The following is a 17,123-nucleotide window of genomic DNA, read 5'->3' on the forward strand; positions in this document are numbered from 1 at the left end:
CTATTATATTATGATCCTTCATCCAGGCCTCATGGACCTCCTCCCGGATAATCCCCCTCCTCCCCTCCTCACTACCCTACCTTTGTCCCATCCACTGTTTATAGGGTGGAGGTAAGTGCCTATTTCTTTATGTACAATCCAGCGCTGCGTATTATCAGACTTTAACGTAACACTTTTTTTATTATGGTAAAAAATGCATAGCATAAATTTTGCCATCTCAACCATTTCTAAATGTACAGTCCGGTGGCGTTCAGTACGTACACATTGCGGAGCGGCCAATCTCTAGAACATTCGCATCTTGCTGAGCTTGATCTCTTTACCCCCTGAACAACTCCTCGTTTTCCCTTCCCCGGCAATCACTACTTTCCTTTCTCTTTCTATGGATGCGACTACTCTAGATACTCACAGAAGTGGAATAATCACACACGGGTGATTGTCTTCCCGCAACGGGCTTATCTCATTGAGCGTGAAGCCCTCCAGATTCACCCATGCTGTAGCTTGCCTTTCTTTTAAGGCCGAACGGTGTTCCATTGGATCTTCCACATTTGGCCTGTTCATTTACTCATCAAGGAACACCCGCATTGCTTCCACCTTTTAGCTATTTTTACGGTGCTGAACACGGTTGCCTTCAATTCTTCTGTCTATAAACCTACACGTGGAACGGCTAGAGCACATGGGAACACTCTTTTGAATTTTTTGAGGAACCACCCTACTGGTTTACATAATGGCTGCACCGTTTCCTCTTCCCATCAACAGTGTCATCACAAGGGTTGCAGTGTCTTTGCCCCCTTGCCGGCACTTGTGACGGTGACCATCCTAACGGGTGTGAGGGGACATTTCTCCAGACTTTTAATTCGCATTTCCCTAAGGATGAGTGAGTGGTGTTGAGCATCTTTTCTTTTGTTGGTTTAATCTCCTTAGGTTTGTATTTACATTGTCTCATTATATCTGGAGGTTCAAGAGGAACTCTTACCCTAGTGCTGAGATGTCTCCACTCTCCGGTCTTGCAAGGACTGCCTAGCTTTGCAAACAACTGTTCAAGGCTGGAAGGAGTCACACCTCAGGGCTGGGAGGAAAGGCTCACGTTCTGAGGGTCATGCTCATGGGTTGCCAGGTTTACAGCCCTCTGTGGTCCCACGCGCTATCTCAGGCCTCATGGCGGCCTTGCGTGGTGCAGGAGGCAGATGAGGAGACAGAGGTTCAGAGCTGAGAACACAAAAATAGGACATTGGGTCTCTAAAATCACAACCACTGAAGCAAATGCCTAGTGATGCGCAGTAGACATGGCTGGCTGCCCACCCAACATCCGTTCTCCCCTTCCCCTTGGGTCACAGCCCCACTTTTCTTAGTGTGTCCAGCCCATCTAGCTGTGAACGGACCACCACGGGGGCACCATCCTCTTGCTTAAAGATTGGTTTAGTAATGGCCAGCACAGTGTGCGGGGCATTTTGGGGAGGAGGTCCTCATTCAAAACAGTGGAACAGACAGCATGGTCCCTTTTCTTTTTCTGGATGAGGTAATTCCCAGATGAGATGCCTGGGACTGCAGCCTGTACCTTAGGACCCCAAGCAGGACCAGCGTTAGGGTGAAGTCAAGGGGCAGTTGACAGAGCAGAAAAAGAGAAAGAACCTGAGTTCAATATCACTGAGTAATAGTGATAATACCACCCTCTCGTGATGTGAAATAATAGATCTCTATTACCTGCGCCAATTTGAACAGGGGGTTTTGGCTTTTGTTGTTGTTGTTGTTGTTTTTGTTGTACCTGACGTAATCCTATTACGTGATGGATGGAATTGTAAATTGATAGAAAAGCAAGGTGAAAATGTGATGCAAGGGCCACCAACGACGTCAGAGCTACATCCCCATCTTGGGGGGGCGGGTGCCAGCTGTGGGCCAACACTGTCCTGGGGACAGAGACTGGCTATTCCTGGGGGTTACAGGGAGGGCCAAGGGAGGAGGAGGGACAGAGTGGGCCCAACCATAGCTGTGAGACGGTAGTAAAGTTCCAAATGGTGAGACTGAACCTGTCATCTTCATGTCCAGCAGGTCAGTATGGGACCAAATATTGGGTCTGAAAAGAAACCTGCTGTCCCCGGGCCTGATATTCCCATGCCCCGGAACTGCAGCTGAAAACACTCCCGGCCTCTCCATCCTTTGTGTCCTCCTCTCTGACAGCGAGTTTGGAAAAAGACCAAATGTTCTCCATGCAGCTCCCCCCCACCACTTCTGCATGGGCCTCGTGTAGCAGGGTCCCTTCCAGGCCCCGTGTACTTCCTGGCAGGTGGGGGAGCCTGAAGGGTGTTTTGGGGTGAGGGAGGTGCTGCAAGCTCATTTCAGGGGCAGTGTTCGAAAGTCCCCTGTGGCTGCGTATTTTTGCCACAGTCTTTTCTTCCCCTGCTCCTGTAGGTAAAGGCATCTTCGCCTCCATCTACCTGACTCCTGAGTATACTTCCAGTTTGGTTCTGAACTCAGGAAGGAAGGCAGGTGGCACTATTCATTCGATCCCTACACCTCGACCCAGACCGCAAAATTAGTGAGTAGCTAATTTTTTTAAAAAAGATTTTATTTATTTACTTTAGAGAGAGTGAGAGAGAGAGTATGAGTGGAAGGAGAGCAGAAGGAGAAGGAGAGAGAGAGAGACTCTCCAGCAGACGCCCCACCGAGCACAGAGCCCGATGCGGGGCTCGATCTCACGACCCGTGAGAGATCATGACCTGAGCTGAAACCGAGAGTCGGATGCTTAACCGACTGAGCCACCCAGGAGCCCCAGGGCTGGCCTCACATTTGCTAGTCTCCCCCCATCTGATGGGATGCCCTGCAGGATGGGGAAGGGGGCGTTTTAATACACCTGAGGTCGTCTGGGGCCAGGGTCCCACAAAGGCCTTGAAAGAGGCTTGAAAGAGATCAAGCAGGACTGAGGTTTGGCTAAAGTCTCAGACTCGGGAGAGACACATTTGTGAAGGGAGCAAGCGGCACAGTTGGGAGCTATCAGTGAAGCAAGATCTAAAGCAATCCGAGCTGCTGCATTATTGCAAACCAGGTCAAGTCCGCCTCGAGAAAACATTTAACCTTTCAGCCATGTGCTGTTGGGTCAGCTCAGTCTAAAGGAAGAGAAAAACAGTGTGAGTGCATGGATAGTCGTCGCAGCCACGGGATGCGTCCTCGGAACAGCTGCAGTATATGGAATATATGGTACTTTCCTTTATTCAGTCCTCACGTCAACCGTATGGACTAAGGATTATGTTTGCCTTGTTCTACGTCTGAGAAAATGGAGACTTAGAAAGATTGTCCAAGGTTTACTCAGCTAGCAAGGGCCAAAGCTGGGTTTTTAACCCTATAGGGTCTCCACTCTTACTACCAACTCCATATTGCAATCAAACTGTTCCAAACAGATAGCTTTTTAAGGAAATAATTCCATGGAAGCAAGAAGTCACATGCATAGAAATTTCCAGTAGAATGTTCTATATAATCGTGACCAGAGGAAGCAACTTCAACATACAGCAGCAAGGAAATATTTTCATACATTAAGCTGTATCCAATCAGTGGAATGTTGGACGTAATTTTAAAATAGTAATTCTGGGGACACGGGGCGGGGGCAAAGTCGGTTAAGTGTCCGACTCTTGGTCTCAGCTCAGGCCGTGATCTCAGGGTTGCGAGATTGAGCCCCGTGTCAGTCTCCGTGCTCAGTGTGGAGTCTGAGACTCTCTCTCCCCAGCTCCCTGCCCCCTAAATAAATTAATTAATCTCTTTCAATAGATAAATCTTTAAAAAAATTTTTTTTTAAGTAGTAATTCTGGAATTTGTGCTGGGAAGTGAGCACTATAGAATAAGCGCTTGGGGACCAAAGCGGGTGGAGAACGGTATGTACACCACGATGGCAATAGTTAGAAAAAACCCCAATCTGCCCATATGTGATCTAAAACTGGAGGGGAAAAAGGGAAAACACACAAGAGCAAAATAACTTTTAATAACAAGTGGAACCTGGGTGATTTTTGTTTTTTCTTCCTCCCAAAAGCATTTTCAACATTGCAGAGGCACCGCCTTGGCAATAAAAGCAAAACAGATCTGTTTGGGCCACTGCAGGTGGAATCGCAGCTGGCTCCCTGGTGGGAGAGGGCTTGCCGGGCCCAGGTGAGGAGAGGGCTCCCTGGTGGGGAGAGGGCTCCCTGGGCCTGGGTGGGGAGAGGGCTCCCTGGTGGGGAGAGGGCTCCCTGGGCCCGGGTGGGGAGAGGGCTCACCAGGCCCGGGTTGGAGCTCAATGTGGCTCAGCCCACATGGGACCCGCAGCCATAGGCCTGACCTGGAGGAGGCTGTCGTGGGCTCCTCCTCGTCTCCTGCGCCAGGTCCCCTTTACTTGGAGCGGACACCGCGACCCGAGGCTGCTGTGCCCCCCGCAAGGAGAGGAACCTGCCCTGACTCCAGGCAGCCTGAGTCCCGAGGGCCACCTAGTGGGAGCTTCTCCGGGACTTGCCCACTGGTGGCGTCACCGACAGGTGGGCACAGGCAGGATGAAGCCAAGGTGGAGACACACACACCGTAGACTTTTCTAGAGGGAATGAGATGCAAAGGAGTGAAGGGCAGGAAAGAGGAAAGCAGAGGCCGGGGGACTGAGCACTGCTGGGGGCCTTTCTCAGATGGTTCAGGAGGGAAAAAGCGGGGGTCCACGGCTACCTGGGGCCCGGGGTGCAGAGAGGGACTGGGGTCTCTGACAGGAGCGTCTCGGGGTCCCCGGGCCCGGTGTCAGCGGCCACAGCTCGGGGCTCGGGGAGGTGGCCACGAGGCCTCCGCAGAGGACACAGCCAGGGCCGGAGAGGCCTGTCGCTGCTTCGGACGGGAGCCCAGTGCTGGGGGAGCTGATCTGTGGGGGTACGTGGCCCCTGTCCTGGGGGACCCTCGCCCCTCGAGCCCAGGCCTGGATCAATACATCCTCGCCACCTGAGCAAGGGCGAGCCTGGCCCGTCGGGCCTGGGAGGGGGGACGGCGGCTGCCTCGAAGGCCGGATGAGGCACCCTGAGGCCCAGGCACCCCTCTCTTTCTGGGGCGGCCCTTTGGGTCCCCGTGAGTGCTCACAGTTCCCCTGCCTTTGCCCAACCTACTGTCGCGGGGCCAGACTCGGGGGAGGAACGGTCTTCGAGGCGTATGACCGCCCAGGCCAATGTGACCACGAAGGCTTCAAGGGGTCAGAGGGCAGATGCTGGAGCATCACTGATAGAAACTTCTCCGAACAATGTCACGTGGTAGGCCTGCCTCCCGCTGCCCAGATTTTGGTCACCCTCCCCCGCATCGCTTTTCAGAGCCACTTCCAGCACTTATAGGGACACGACCACAGGCCTCGCCGCCCCATTTCCTGTAGGCCTGGGGTCTGTGAGGACGGGAGGGACTTCCTTCCCAGTTCTACTGCGGGCAGACTGGGTCCCCCAGGGTGTGGGGGAGACTGCCCTCAGGACTAGGGTGTTCTCCTGGAGGTGATGTCACGGCTCCCCAGGGTGTGGGTGGGGGGGGTGGGGGGGTGCGCTCCACCATACATCTCCCATGCCGGGAATGTGGACTGCATCCTGATATATTTTTCAAATATTACATTTACAAACCTCTAGTGCAGAAAATTGGGAATCATTAAGACTGTAATAACAGTATCGTAGTTACATTCCTTCAAAGAGCCCTTCTCCTTTAGAAATACATGTTGAAATATTTACTTATTTTTTTAAAAGATTTTATTTATTCATGAGAGACACACACACACACACACAGAGAGAGAGAGAGAGAGAGAGAGAGAGGCAGAGACACAGGCAGAGGGAGAAGCAGGCTCCATGCAGGGAGCCCGACGTGGGACTCGATCTCAGGTCTCCAGGATCAAGCCCTGGGCTGAAGGCGGCGCTAAGGCTGAAGGCTGAAGGCGGCAACCCCACCCGGGCTGCCCGACATATTTACTTATAAAGAAGATATGATGTCTGGAATTTGTTTCAAAATAATCAGGTGGTGAGGAAGGAAGTAGGAGGTGCAGATAGATAAAGCGAGTCATGAGTTGGTAATTGTTTAAACTACGTGATGTGTGTGTGAAAATGTATTACGCTCCTTTTCATAAAAAAGAAAAAAAAAAAGGAGGGGTCTGTGGTCAAATCATTTTGGGAAAAGCTGCATACCACGGCCCCCCTCTTGGAAACTTACAGTGTGTGTTGCTGCTAGATTTTACATTGCTAGAGAATAGGGACTACGGGGGGGGGGGGTGTGGACCACAGTCCATAGTGCCCCGCACGGTGTCCAATGCTAGCAAACCCCCAAGAAATGGCTGACGTGTGAAAAAACAAGGAAAAGCAGTTAGAACAAGGACACCCATTCACCTCTTTTAACCTAGTGTTTCCCAAACGTATTTATTTATGAAAAGCCTTTCATTGAGGAGCACCCTTATATTAAAATCCCTTGAAATTCGTATTTTGAGAAATGGTCTCAGAGCAGTCTATAAATAGTATTAAAAAAAAAAAAAAAAAAAAAAAAAACCTAGTCTCACCAGGTCCCAGTGAGTTGGCCGAGAAAAGCCATAGGTTTGTAGCCTAAGACTACATGGACCATTTCCTGCCTATAAACTGTGTTCACATTCCCAGCGGGCTGGTTTTGGAGTCAAGAAAGTCCACTCTCTTTCTTTTTGCCCCAAACCTTCTCCTGGTATCTGCAAGTGGGAGACAAGGAGAAGAGTGAACAGGGCTCCTGTAGGGGTAGGCGCGCTCAGTGAGGGAGGTCAGACCGGTGTCTCCTTTCTCATGGTTGCAGCATCGTAGGTGAGGGGAGCCCGGGGAGAAAGTGAAGGTGCAGATGCAAACCCGGCCGTCTACTTGAGGACATCCACCTCGGGAGGAGGAATGCAGAAAAGGACTCAGAAGAGGAGCCAGGGATGGACTCAACTCCGCTTTCTACCCCCCTCCCTTGGACTCACAGCAAGACTCCGTTTCCCAGCTTCCCTTGTGGTTCAGGGAGTCCTGAGTGGAGGTGATGCTCCCTTTTTCAGGCCTGCTTATAACCCCCCCCCCCAAATGTCCTCCATGCTCTTTGTCCTTCCACTGACTGAATGGGAATGCCCCCAGCCGATTTGGAAGTCATGCGTTGAGGATTACAGAGCCTCCGTCAGCCTGAATCCTCCATCCTCCCCACCATCCTACCCATTAAGAAACCTTTATGAGTACGAGATGATTCAAAAATAAATTTCGATGTCTTTGAGCCATTCTACATTTCTGAGTACTTTGTCAGTAGCTAAATTAGACGACAAGCTACAGAAAGAGGAATGCATCTGAAAGGTAGAGTGAAAACTGGACTAGGGCAGTATCTGCGAAGCCAAGAAAGGATAGAACTCACAGGCAGGGGGAGTAACAAAAATAGTAACTACATCTGGGTTTGAATCTGGGTTTGAATCCCAGAACCTGAGACGTAAGGAGGTTGGCTGAGGGACTTTTGCTTTTGAGGACGATTTTTCTCTTTGATTGGAAGAGATGACCAATGATGAAAGATCCCTCTCTACTCGCCTACCTCCTTTCTTCAGCCTTGGACATGATCAAGTGAGAATTTAATGCCTGGATCTACAGCAACTATCTTGTGACGTGAGGCAGATATCACTGGGAAAGGAATCCGGCATGTTAAGAGTGGTACAGAAAAATGAACCGATTTTGTGTCTGTAATACTATCATTGAGCTACCAAACCAACCCTGGGATTACTTTCTTTCCTTACTTTGTGTTAATAAAAAAAATAAAGGCTTTCCCTAAAAAAAAAAAAAAAAAAAAAAGAAAGAAAAAGAAAATCATAGCTACAATTTTTGGAACCTTGCTCTGTTCCAAAACCCTAAGTTAAGATAAATAGATACATTGTTACAAAGTATACTTTAATCTTCACAATAATTATATAAAGCATGAAATGAGTAACTCAAGCTCTAGGAGGTTGAGTAAATTGTCCAAGGTTACACAGCAAATGAATAACTTTCCTACCCCCCCCCCCCACCGTGTTACTGCATCCAAAAGAATAAGTTTAAAGAGCCAGATAAGTGCAGAGACCCTATTGCAGACTCGTGGATGGGGTTGGACCAGGAAAAGGGAAGCATTTAATGGGATAGAAGTGGGGAATGTAGACCTGGAGGGTGACTTTCCAACAAGGCCATCTATCAAGATCTCACTCAGGTACCCTTCTCTGTAGAGACTTTCGGAACCATGCCTGATCAATCCTACTATTTTTTGAACTCCTTTTTTTATTTACTGTCCCTCGGCCAGCCTGTGACACCCTGCAGTGGAGGGTTACTAGACTTTCTTTAAAGTTAACTTACGTGCTACATTTTTACTGCTTGCTCATACTTGGTTCTGCACATTTAGGCCCATGCGAGGTTCGCCCTGCCCCTCAGCTCCCCCGCAATTAGATCGGGTCATGTCACTGGTTTTAGCCCACGGCATGTGAGCAGAAATGGCATGTATCATTTCTGTGCCAAAGCGTTTAATCGCTGGCATGAGATCCTCTACTGTTCTTTCCCTGATTGCAGTAATTCCGCTAACACGGAGATGCTGCAAAACCAAACCACTCAGAATCACGGAGTTACTGCACGGAAGACAGCTGCCTTGGAGAATTGCTGGGCCCACAGTAGACTTAGCATGGCAAGGAGTCACGCGGCAAGAAGTCACTTGGATGACTGCCTTTGGTCCACTGAGATTGTAGTGCTGTTGCTCCCGCAGCATAACCCGGGTCTAACCTGATACACTTACTATTCCAACCGGATCAGAGATGGCAAGTGTGGATCACGAGCATCACCATCCCCTCATCTCGCAGATGTGCTGTATCTTCCCGACCCATCACTCAACACTTACTCCCTGAGCTGGAAAACTTCAGAGTCCTCCCCCTCACATGCCCGAAGCAGTCTCTACTAGTTTATCAGAGCTAGAAAGTGAAGGAAAACCCACCAGGATCATTCCAGAGGACCCAGACTTCTTATTGCAGCCTGCAAGTCCACACAAGAGCTTAAAGCTTACGGTCTCCTCTCCTACCACTTGCTCGCTCGCTTGCTCAGCTCCAGCTCACTGGTCTTTTCCCTTCTTCAAACATACCCAGAGTACTCTCATCCCAAACCTTCACATTTGCAGTGCCCTCTGTTTTGGAAAGCATTTCTCTAATATTTTTTTTATGGCCCAAACGTTACCCCTATAGACAGACTTTGCCGACCACCTTATTAAATTTACCCTGCACCCTCCCCTGACTTCTTAAGTGACAGTAAGACACTGTTTTTGTTGTTGTTGTTGTTGTTTTGTTTTGTTTTGTTTTTGCTTTTGCTTTTGCTGTTGGATTCCTACCACTTAGAGTAGTACTTGGTACAAAGAAGTGACTGGCCAAGCCTCACCTAGACCTTAATCACTTTGAGGAGAGAGGGCGGGTCCCGTTCCTCTTAGGTTTTTCCCTTGGTGCTTAGTCCATGTAACGTATACAGTAGATGTCCATTAAATTCCTGGTTGATGATTAGAAGACTTCTATTTGTCTCCATATCATGGTGGGCTCATGTCTCTGTCTTTTGTCCTTCCCCTACCACTCACACACTCAAGATGTCTCTTTCTCCCTTCCCTCACCACATCCTCTCCCACTTAAGTTCACGTTTCTTTCTCACCCACGCCATGCCTTCTCGAGCTGCACCCTGCTGTGGCTGAGCAACAGTATCCAGTAATAAAACGGGTTTGGGCCCGGCCTCGCATCCACGTTCAGTACCTGCAAACTTTTCTGCAGGAGTTAACCCTGAGCACCATCCAGACTTGGCTAGAATGCTATGCCCGTACATTGGAGCCCAGAAGTTTCACCCTTTGGGTGTTTTGAAGAGAAGCAGCTGTTACCATCTGCCAGTTGAAAGGTTTTGCTTTTGAAATAGTCTAGGAGGCATGTTCAGGCAGAAAGGGGCTTTCTGGAAAAGGCCTGGGAAGACCCACACTCACTTGGATTGCCATGCAACTGTAGGCAGATCATGAGGGATGTCACTTTCTAGAACAGTGAAGGAGAAATAATTGCATTCTTTTGGTATAATTGGGTGATAAAAGGGAGGGTTTGTAGGAGAGGCCAGGTAGTGAAAAAGAGCAGGGGACTTAGAGTCAGAAGACCTGAGATTTAGAGCCGGAAGTCCTGAGTTCAAGACCTAATAGTAGGCACATCCCCCAGCCGTTTGAGCCTCTGCTTACTCTCTTGTAAAACAGAGTGATGCCCTCCCATGTCTATCAAGTCTCCTTGGTCGCAACAGAAACCAGCTTAAGCAAACACAAGGAAGTAGTATGAGGACGTCAGGGTGCCCCACGGAAGTCCCAGGCAAGAATGCAGTCAAGTCTCAAGAATGGATTAGCCTTCTTTTTTTAATAATATTTATTTTTTATTGGTGTTCAATTTGCCAACATACAGAATAACACCCAGTGCTCATCCCATCAAGTGCCCCCCTCAGCGCCCATCACCCAGTCACCCCCTCCCCACTGCCCACCTCCCTTTCTACCACCACTAGTTCATTTCCCAGAGTTAGGAGTCTCATGGATTAGCCTTCTACATGACGTCACACACCACTAATTCAAATTTCGTCTTCAAAAATTCGCATGAATGGGTGATGGGGACTGAGGGGGCACTTGACGGGATGAGCACTGGGTGTTATTCTGTATGTTGGCAAATTGAACACCAATAAAAAATAAATTTATTATAAAAAGAAAAGAAAATTTGCATCTCTAAATTAGCTACCACCAAATTGTGGGACTTGACCTATTGGCACACTATTTTAATTTCCAAAGCTCTGCATAAAACCATTTTGCACCTGACATGGACACATCTAGAATCCAGAGGCACCTGGCCCCGTTGGCATTTCTAGGGTGCACCAGCCACACGTGGGCTCTTTTATTCGCTAAATTTGAAAGCCTTGGTAATGCTAAAGGCTCAGCTCTGTAGTTTCACTTGGTTAGCTCGAGACTAATTACTCATTCAATGTCATTTATGTGTCATGAAGATCGCTTCCCAAATTACCAGTTTATTTAGACTTCACTAACAATTATTTCACAGAAGGTTTTTTTTTTTTTTACCACTTTTCATTTGCATGTGTAGAACTCACAAGTCGAGAGCGAACTAAGAATGGATTTTTTTTTTTAAATTAAAATTGAATTGGAATAAGGGGCACCTGGGTGGCTCAGTGGTTGAGCGTCTGTCTTCGGCTCAGGTTGTGATCCCGGGGTCTGGGCATCGAGTCCCACATCAGGCTCTTTGAAGGGAGCCTGCTTCTCCCTCTGCCTATGTCTCTGCCTCTCTCTCATGAATAAATAAATGAAATCTTTTAAAAAATTGAACCAGAATCACACTTTATTATACCTTGCCAGATCGCTCCTTCTGTGTTTAGCAGCCCCGTGCGAGAATTGAATGTTCTCCCTTTAAAAGCGGCTGGTGGCCTGCTGTGTTTATAATCCTCAAATCCCATGATTCAGTCCCACCTTCCAGCCTTGCTCCACACACTCCTGCTCACATTTGGTTTAGGTTTGACTTTTTTTTTTTTTTTTTTTTTACTTAAGAACAAGATTTATTACTAGTCAGAAGCCAGCAGGCCCCCACTTTAGGAAAAATAAATAAATGAATCCTAGTTTGCCAGAGGGAGCCATGCCCAAGTTCCACTGGGTCTTCTGAAAATGGTCACCCAGATGGGACACTGTTGCTTACATTCATCTAGAAAGTGTCATGTTGTCCAAACGTTTCTATCTTTTGGCTCATGTACTTCCTGAAGTTACCCTATAAAATGTTTGGGGAAGAAAAGGAACAAGTCATTCATGCCTTTATATAATGCTTTTTTATTGAGAAAGGTATATATGCCAGAGACAGGGAGTTGCCTGGAACTGAGAAGCCGGTACAATCAGTGTCTGAGACAGACATGCCCCTGTCCTCAGGTAGCTTAGAGGCTGGTGGGTCATTGAGCTCTACCACGAGTCCTGATGCCTTCTTTCACTTACGACTCATAGCAGATGGGGAGAAAGGTTTTTATGCACCTCATATTGTAGATGAGATAACCAAAACTCCCAGAGGTCAAGTGACCTAAGTGAAGTCACCCAGGCTGATCAGGGGGTGAACCACAGCTCAGGTCTGGGCTTCCTCAGCCCATGGCTTCTGATTCTGTCCTGGATTCTGGTCTAACAGTGTGACCTCATGTCAACTCAGATCAATTCAAGCTCTTTTCCAGTTTCCCACATGCCTGGGTTGGGCGTAGAAAGGTAACTGGTGCAACACCCAGCAGAGACTGAGCATCTCAACTTAGTAACGGGAAGGATTTCAGCTTTATGGAGGCTCAGAGAGGAGCAGAGAACATCTCCGTGAGACCGGCGGTATGGAGGAGTGGGCTGGGGGGCGCATCTGGGGTGGAAAGAGGACCGGGGGAGCTCAGAGAGGTGATCCAGGAATTCCCGAAGGTTGGCCCTGACTCAGTCAATTGCTAGGTCGGTTTGAAATGAGTCACTTGTGGCATGGGGGCGAACAGCCCCCGTCCCTCTCTAAGCTATCGGGAAGCAGGCACGCCAAATATTTCCTCCTGGGAAAACACTTCCTAATTACAACCCCTAGAATTTGCATGGCCTTCTAGAGTTTGTAAAGCATTCGCACACCAGTTACGTCATCTGCTGATTGTGGACCGCACAAAAAAAAGTGCTGAAGAGATCAGGGTTGGAGAAGACCTAGTCGAGTGCCTTATATATACTTTTTTCGAGTAAAATCCTTGGTCGAAATGCAATGTCACACAACAGTTCTAGTGTATAAAATTGATGAGATTGGAACTCATCATTGGGATGGGGGCAGGGTGGGGAAGGCACAGCCTTTGCTTTGACCCCCGTGTCTGGTTCCAAGGGGTCTCCCAGGAGCCTGCACGTCCCATCAAATGCAACAAGAAGTATTGTTGCAGTGAACACCCGTCCCATTTGGCTCACCTCCTCTGAAAAAGGAAAGCTGTAGGCCCTGGAGGCCAAGGAAGGTGTCCAAGGCCACCCCCCAGCCAGTGCCCTCTCCACGGAACTCACCAGGGCTGGTTGCTCGGGCAGCCAAAGTCTGAAGACCTGCCTGGAGCTCGGTGTGCCCGCAGGTGTTTTGGGAAGGTGCCCCCTTGGTGAGTCAACTGTGCTACCATTGGTGGCATTGTTGAAAGTGCCCGCTCCCCAGGTGGGGCTCCTCTTTTCAGCCGGGCCACCCCGGGGACCCTGGAGCTAGCGGCAACACAGCGGTTGGGGACAAGTCCAGTCATTACTCGGCCCCCAACGCTCTCCCTGGGAACACAAGAGAACAGCCTGTAGTCAATCAGGCTTTCAAAACCCTCACCCTGAACTAGCGAGAGGTTGCTATTGGCAGAATGTTTGTTTCCCCCAAATTTCTATTTTGGACATTTAACCCCCCAGTACGATGGCATTTGGGGGTGGGGACTTGGAGAGGTCACTAGGTCAGGGAAGTGGAGCCCTTATGAATGGGATTAGTGCCTTTATGAGACCAACCTGAGAGCAAGCCCCCTCCCCCGCCCCGGCTCTGCCTCTCCCTCCCTCTCTCCCTCCCCCTTCCTTCCACCCCTCCCCCCCCCCCCCCCCCCCCCGTCTCTATCTCTGTCACTCCCCATCATGTGAGGATACAGGACAGCCGTCCACAAACCAGGAAGAGTGTTCTCAGCTGAACTCAACCCTGCTGGCACCCTGACCTGGGACTTCCCAGCCTCCAGAACTGTGAGAACTAACTCTCCGCTGGTCAAGCACCCAGTCTGTGGCCTTCGGCGACAGCAGCCAGAGCTGACCGAGACCAGTCCATGACGGATGTACAGTATGTGTCTCTCAGCACAGTAATAATCGTAGCAACAATAACGACGGCAGCAGCAACAATAATAATACTTATTATATTGGCTCCCTATTTCCTGGGGGTCAAGTTCCAGCTCCTGGGTACAGCCTCGGGCCTGAGGGCCTGAGCCGGGGCCTCCTGTCTTGCTGTCCTCCTCCCCACCCCTTCGTCTAATCGAATATTCAAGCCGCTCTAAATGGCTCTCCGCTGCCCGAACCTGTCACGCGCTTTCACTTTTCTGTGCTCACTCACAATTCTGCTTTTAGTCATGATAACAAACGCATCCGCGGTGCTTACTCTATGCATATACATGCATAGATCTAGCGCTTGCTATATGCAGGACGTTGGATTCATTTAATCCTCCTCAATTCTATGAGGCAGATACTGTTATTAACCTCACGTTAGACATGAGAAAACTGAGGCACAGAGCAGCTAAGGTACTTGTCTAAGGTCACCAGGGCCGTGTATGAAGCCAGGCTTTCTGGTTCCTGAATCCTTGCTCTTCGACACTACAGTGTACTGTCCGTGGCTGGTGGATGTCTTGTCCTTGCAGTTTTCCTGAAAGGTTCCTCCTCCTCCTTTAAGACCTGGTCCAAATATCACCTCCACCGTGAAGCCCCCCCCCCAACCCCCGTGGTGTTCCCCAGGAAAAGACGGGCCTCTCTTCTCTAGGACGGATAACAATGGTCTGCTCGCACGTGTTTTGCAGCACATCTCATACTGGGTGCTAACAGCCAGCTGGCGAGCCTGACTCCCGACCAAAGTGTGAGGCCCCTCAAGTTAGGGCAGATCTCAGATCTTCCTTATCTTGACACCCCTGAGCACTCGCGACATGTTTGATGAATCAGACATGGCTGCATGCACTTTCTCTCAATTTCTTTCAATAAATAACAAAATCACAAGGAAACGCCTTCGGCTCAGAAATTCTGGCACAGCCCCTTCAGGATCTTGCCGCAGTCCCTGACAACCATGACCTCTTCCTGGGTTCCCTTCCCTGCAGGAAGGCTGTTCGGCGACACTCCCAGGGGTCCACACTGACAATAAATACTGCCGTTGATTATCAAGTATGAGATCACCGTGTGTTACAGGTTGATATGAAACTATAATGCAAAGCATGATTTTTCCAACTCAAAATGCCTCGCCTGAAGAATAAGACAATCTTCCTTCCCTTTCTGAGGTGTATTGGGTAGGGAGGATGAGGGAAAGTGGATTACTGTTTGCATAGATAAGAGTCTAGATAGCAAGAGAGAGTAACAGGTGGATGTCTGGTCGATGTGGGGATGGGTAAAATGGTGGATGATGACTGGATGGACGGTGGATGGATATACTGATGAACAGATGTGGCTGGCTGGCTGGAGAAGAAGACAGTACATGGATGGATGGGTGTAGGTTTATGAGGACATGTGGAAAAAGGATGTCCGGGCAGGTGGAGGAGAAGTTGTATGGGAGGGTGATGGGATGAATAAGTGGTTGGATGAATGGATGGAGGGAAGGGAAGATGTGTGGGTGGGCAAGTGGATGGAGGGAAGGGAGGATGGGTAGATGTGCCAGCCCCCCCCCTCAGGAAAGATGGGGAGATAGGTGAGTAGCTGGGTGGAAGGATGTTTGGGAAGATGAATGAGCTTGGCTGGCTGGCTGGATGAATGGGCGGATGGCCCCACGTGCCAGCCTGGGCCTGGAAGATGACACGTGGGTTGGGGAAGGGAAATAGCAGCCCCGTCCACGGCCGGTCATCTTCGGCTTGCCCTGAGCCGCCCCGACAAAAAGCCAACGGCCCCCCGAGCCGTGAGAACTCGGCTTCTGGTCCGGGGGAGGACGAAGGAGCCCGCCCTGTCCGCCTGGAGAGGACCCCAGGCTCTCGGCCCCGCCTCCGCACGGTGAGCAAGGAGCACCCCTGGCGCCCTCCATCGCGGCCGCAGCACATCCAGGTGCGCCTGAAGCCCGGGGGAGGGTCGGGTCGGAGGCTGCGCCCCGCGCCGCGGGGGTCCGGGTTCGGGACCCAGGGAACCAGGGACCCAGGGAACCGTCGATGGTCCCGAGGCCGCCTCGCAGCGCGCGGGGAGGGGAGCCGGGGCGTCCGGGGGCGCAGGGCCTCCCCGGGGTCCCCCCCTCCCCGGGCTGCGGGTGTCCGCGGAGCGCGGGGCGGGGGCGGAAGGGCCGGGAGGCTGCTGCGTCTTTAAACCTCCGCCGGCTGCTTAGTCACAGCCCCTCGCTTGGGTGTGTCCTGCGCTCGCTCCCTCCTCCCTCTTAGGTCACTCTTTTCAGCCCTTGAATAAAAACTGCACCCAACTTCCCAGGCGCCCTCATTGCCCGGCCGGACCCCAGCCCCCCGACAGGCTCGGGCCGCCGCGCTCGCCCCGTGCTCCGCCGGCATCACCGCCCCCAGCCCAGCCCCGCGCACCGGACCCCGCACCCCGGACCCCCGGACCCCCGGACCCCGGCGCCCCGCGCTCGCGCCTCGCACCATGGACAAGTTGGGGTGGCACCTGGCCTGGGGACTGTGCCTCCTGCGGCTGAGCCTGGCGCAGATCGGTGAGTGCCTGCGGGGGGCCCGTGGATGCGGGCGCGGGGGGCGCGCGGGGGGCGCAGGGCGGGGGGCGCGGGGCTTGCGCTCAGCCCTTGGGGAGAGGCCGGCGGGCAGCACCAGCCTGGCTGGGAGGGAAAGAGAAGGAGCGGAGGAGAAAGTTGGCGGCGCGCGGTCTTGGCTGAGATCGCCGTGGACCGACGGACGGACCCGCAGAGGGACGGACGCAGCACGAGGCAGAAAGTAACTGTCCTGCGTGCGCGCAACCGGTGTCCGCACCAACCGGCTCCCGCGCCCCAGGGCGCCCCAGGCGGGCGGGCCGGTAGCCAGGTGGCCCTGGAGCAGCTGGGGTGGCAGCCGGTGGTGGCCCCGAGCCTTCCAGAAAGGGGTGCCTGCGCCCTGCGGCTCCCCAGTGCGCCCGGGTTGCAAGGCTCTTACAGTTGGCTCCCGGCCCCGACTCTCCAGCGCTTGTGGGAACTTGAACCAGCTCTGCGAGGTTCTGGGTTTCCACGAGGTGCCAGCCCGGGGCAGGGAGCGCGAGGAGGAAAGGCGGGGACTGAGCCAGTCCTTGCACCCCCCCACCCCACCCCACCCCTGCCAATCAGTTAGGGGAAATCCAGGCAGTGATGTGGCTCCTATTCCCGGCCTGGCAGCCTCGCAGCAGGGAGGGGAGCCTGGGCGGCCGGGTCCTGTTAGGAACCCGGGAGCTCGGGCTGGCTATACCCTAACCAAACGGGGTCTGTATCTTCAGTGGCTTTGGAGTGGGGTGGCTGCGTGTGAGGTATT

General features: G+C 51.6%; 1 protein-coding gene across 17 annotated transcripts in view; it reads left to right on the forward strand.

Moving 5' to 3' along the window:
• The first annotated feature begins 15,475 nt into the window (after window positions 1–15,475).
• Window positions 15,476–17,123, forward strand: part of CD44 (CD44 molecule (IN blood group)) — a 91,784-nt gene continuing 90,136 nt past the window's right edge. For all 17 annotated transcript variants that reach the window (XM_077863577.1, XM_077863580.1, XM_077863585.1 and 14 more), the window contains exons 1-2: window positions 15,476–15,741; window positions 16,111–16,345. In XM_077863577.1, the coding sequence (XP_077719703.1) occupies window positions 15,496–15,741; window positions 16,111–16,345 (481 nt within the window). In that variant the 5' untranslated portion in view covers window positions 15,476–15,495. The remainder of the gene's footprint in view (window positions 15,742–16,110; window positions 16,346–17,123) is intronic.

The sequence above is a fragment of the Canis aureus genome, chromosome 21, assembly GCF_053574225.1.
Source record: "Canis aureus isolate CA01 chromosome 21, VMU_Caureus_v.1.0, whole genome shotgun sequence".
Lineage (NCBI taxonomy): Eukaryota > Metazoa > Chordata > Mammalia > Carnivora > Canidae > Canis > Canis aureus.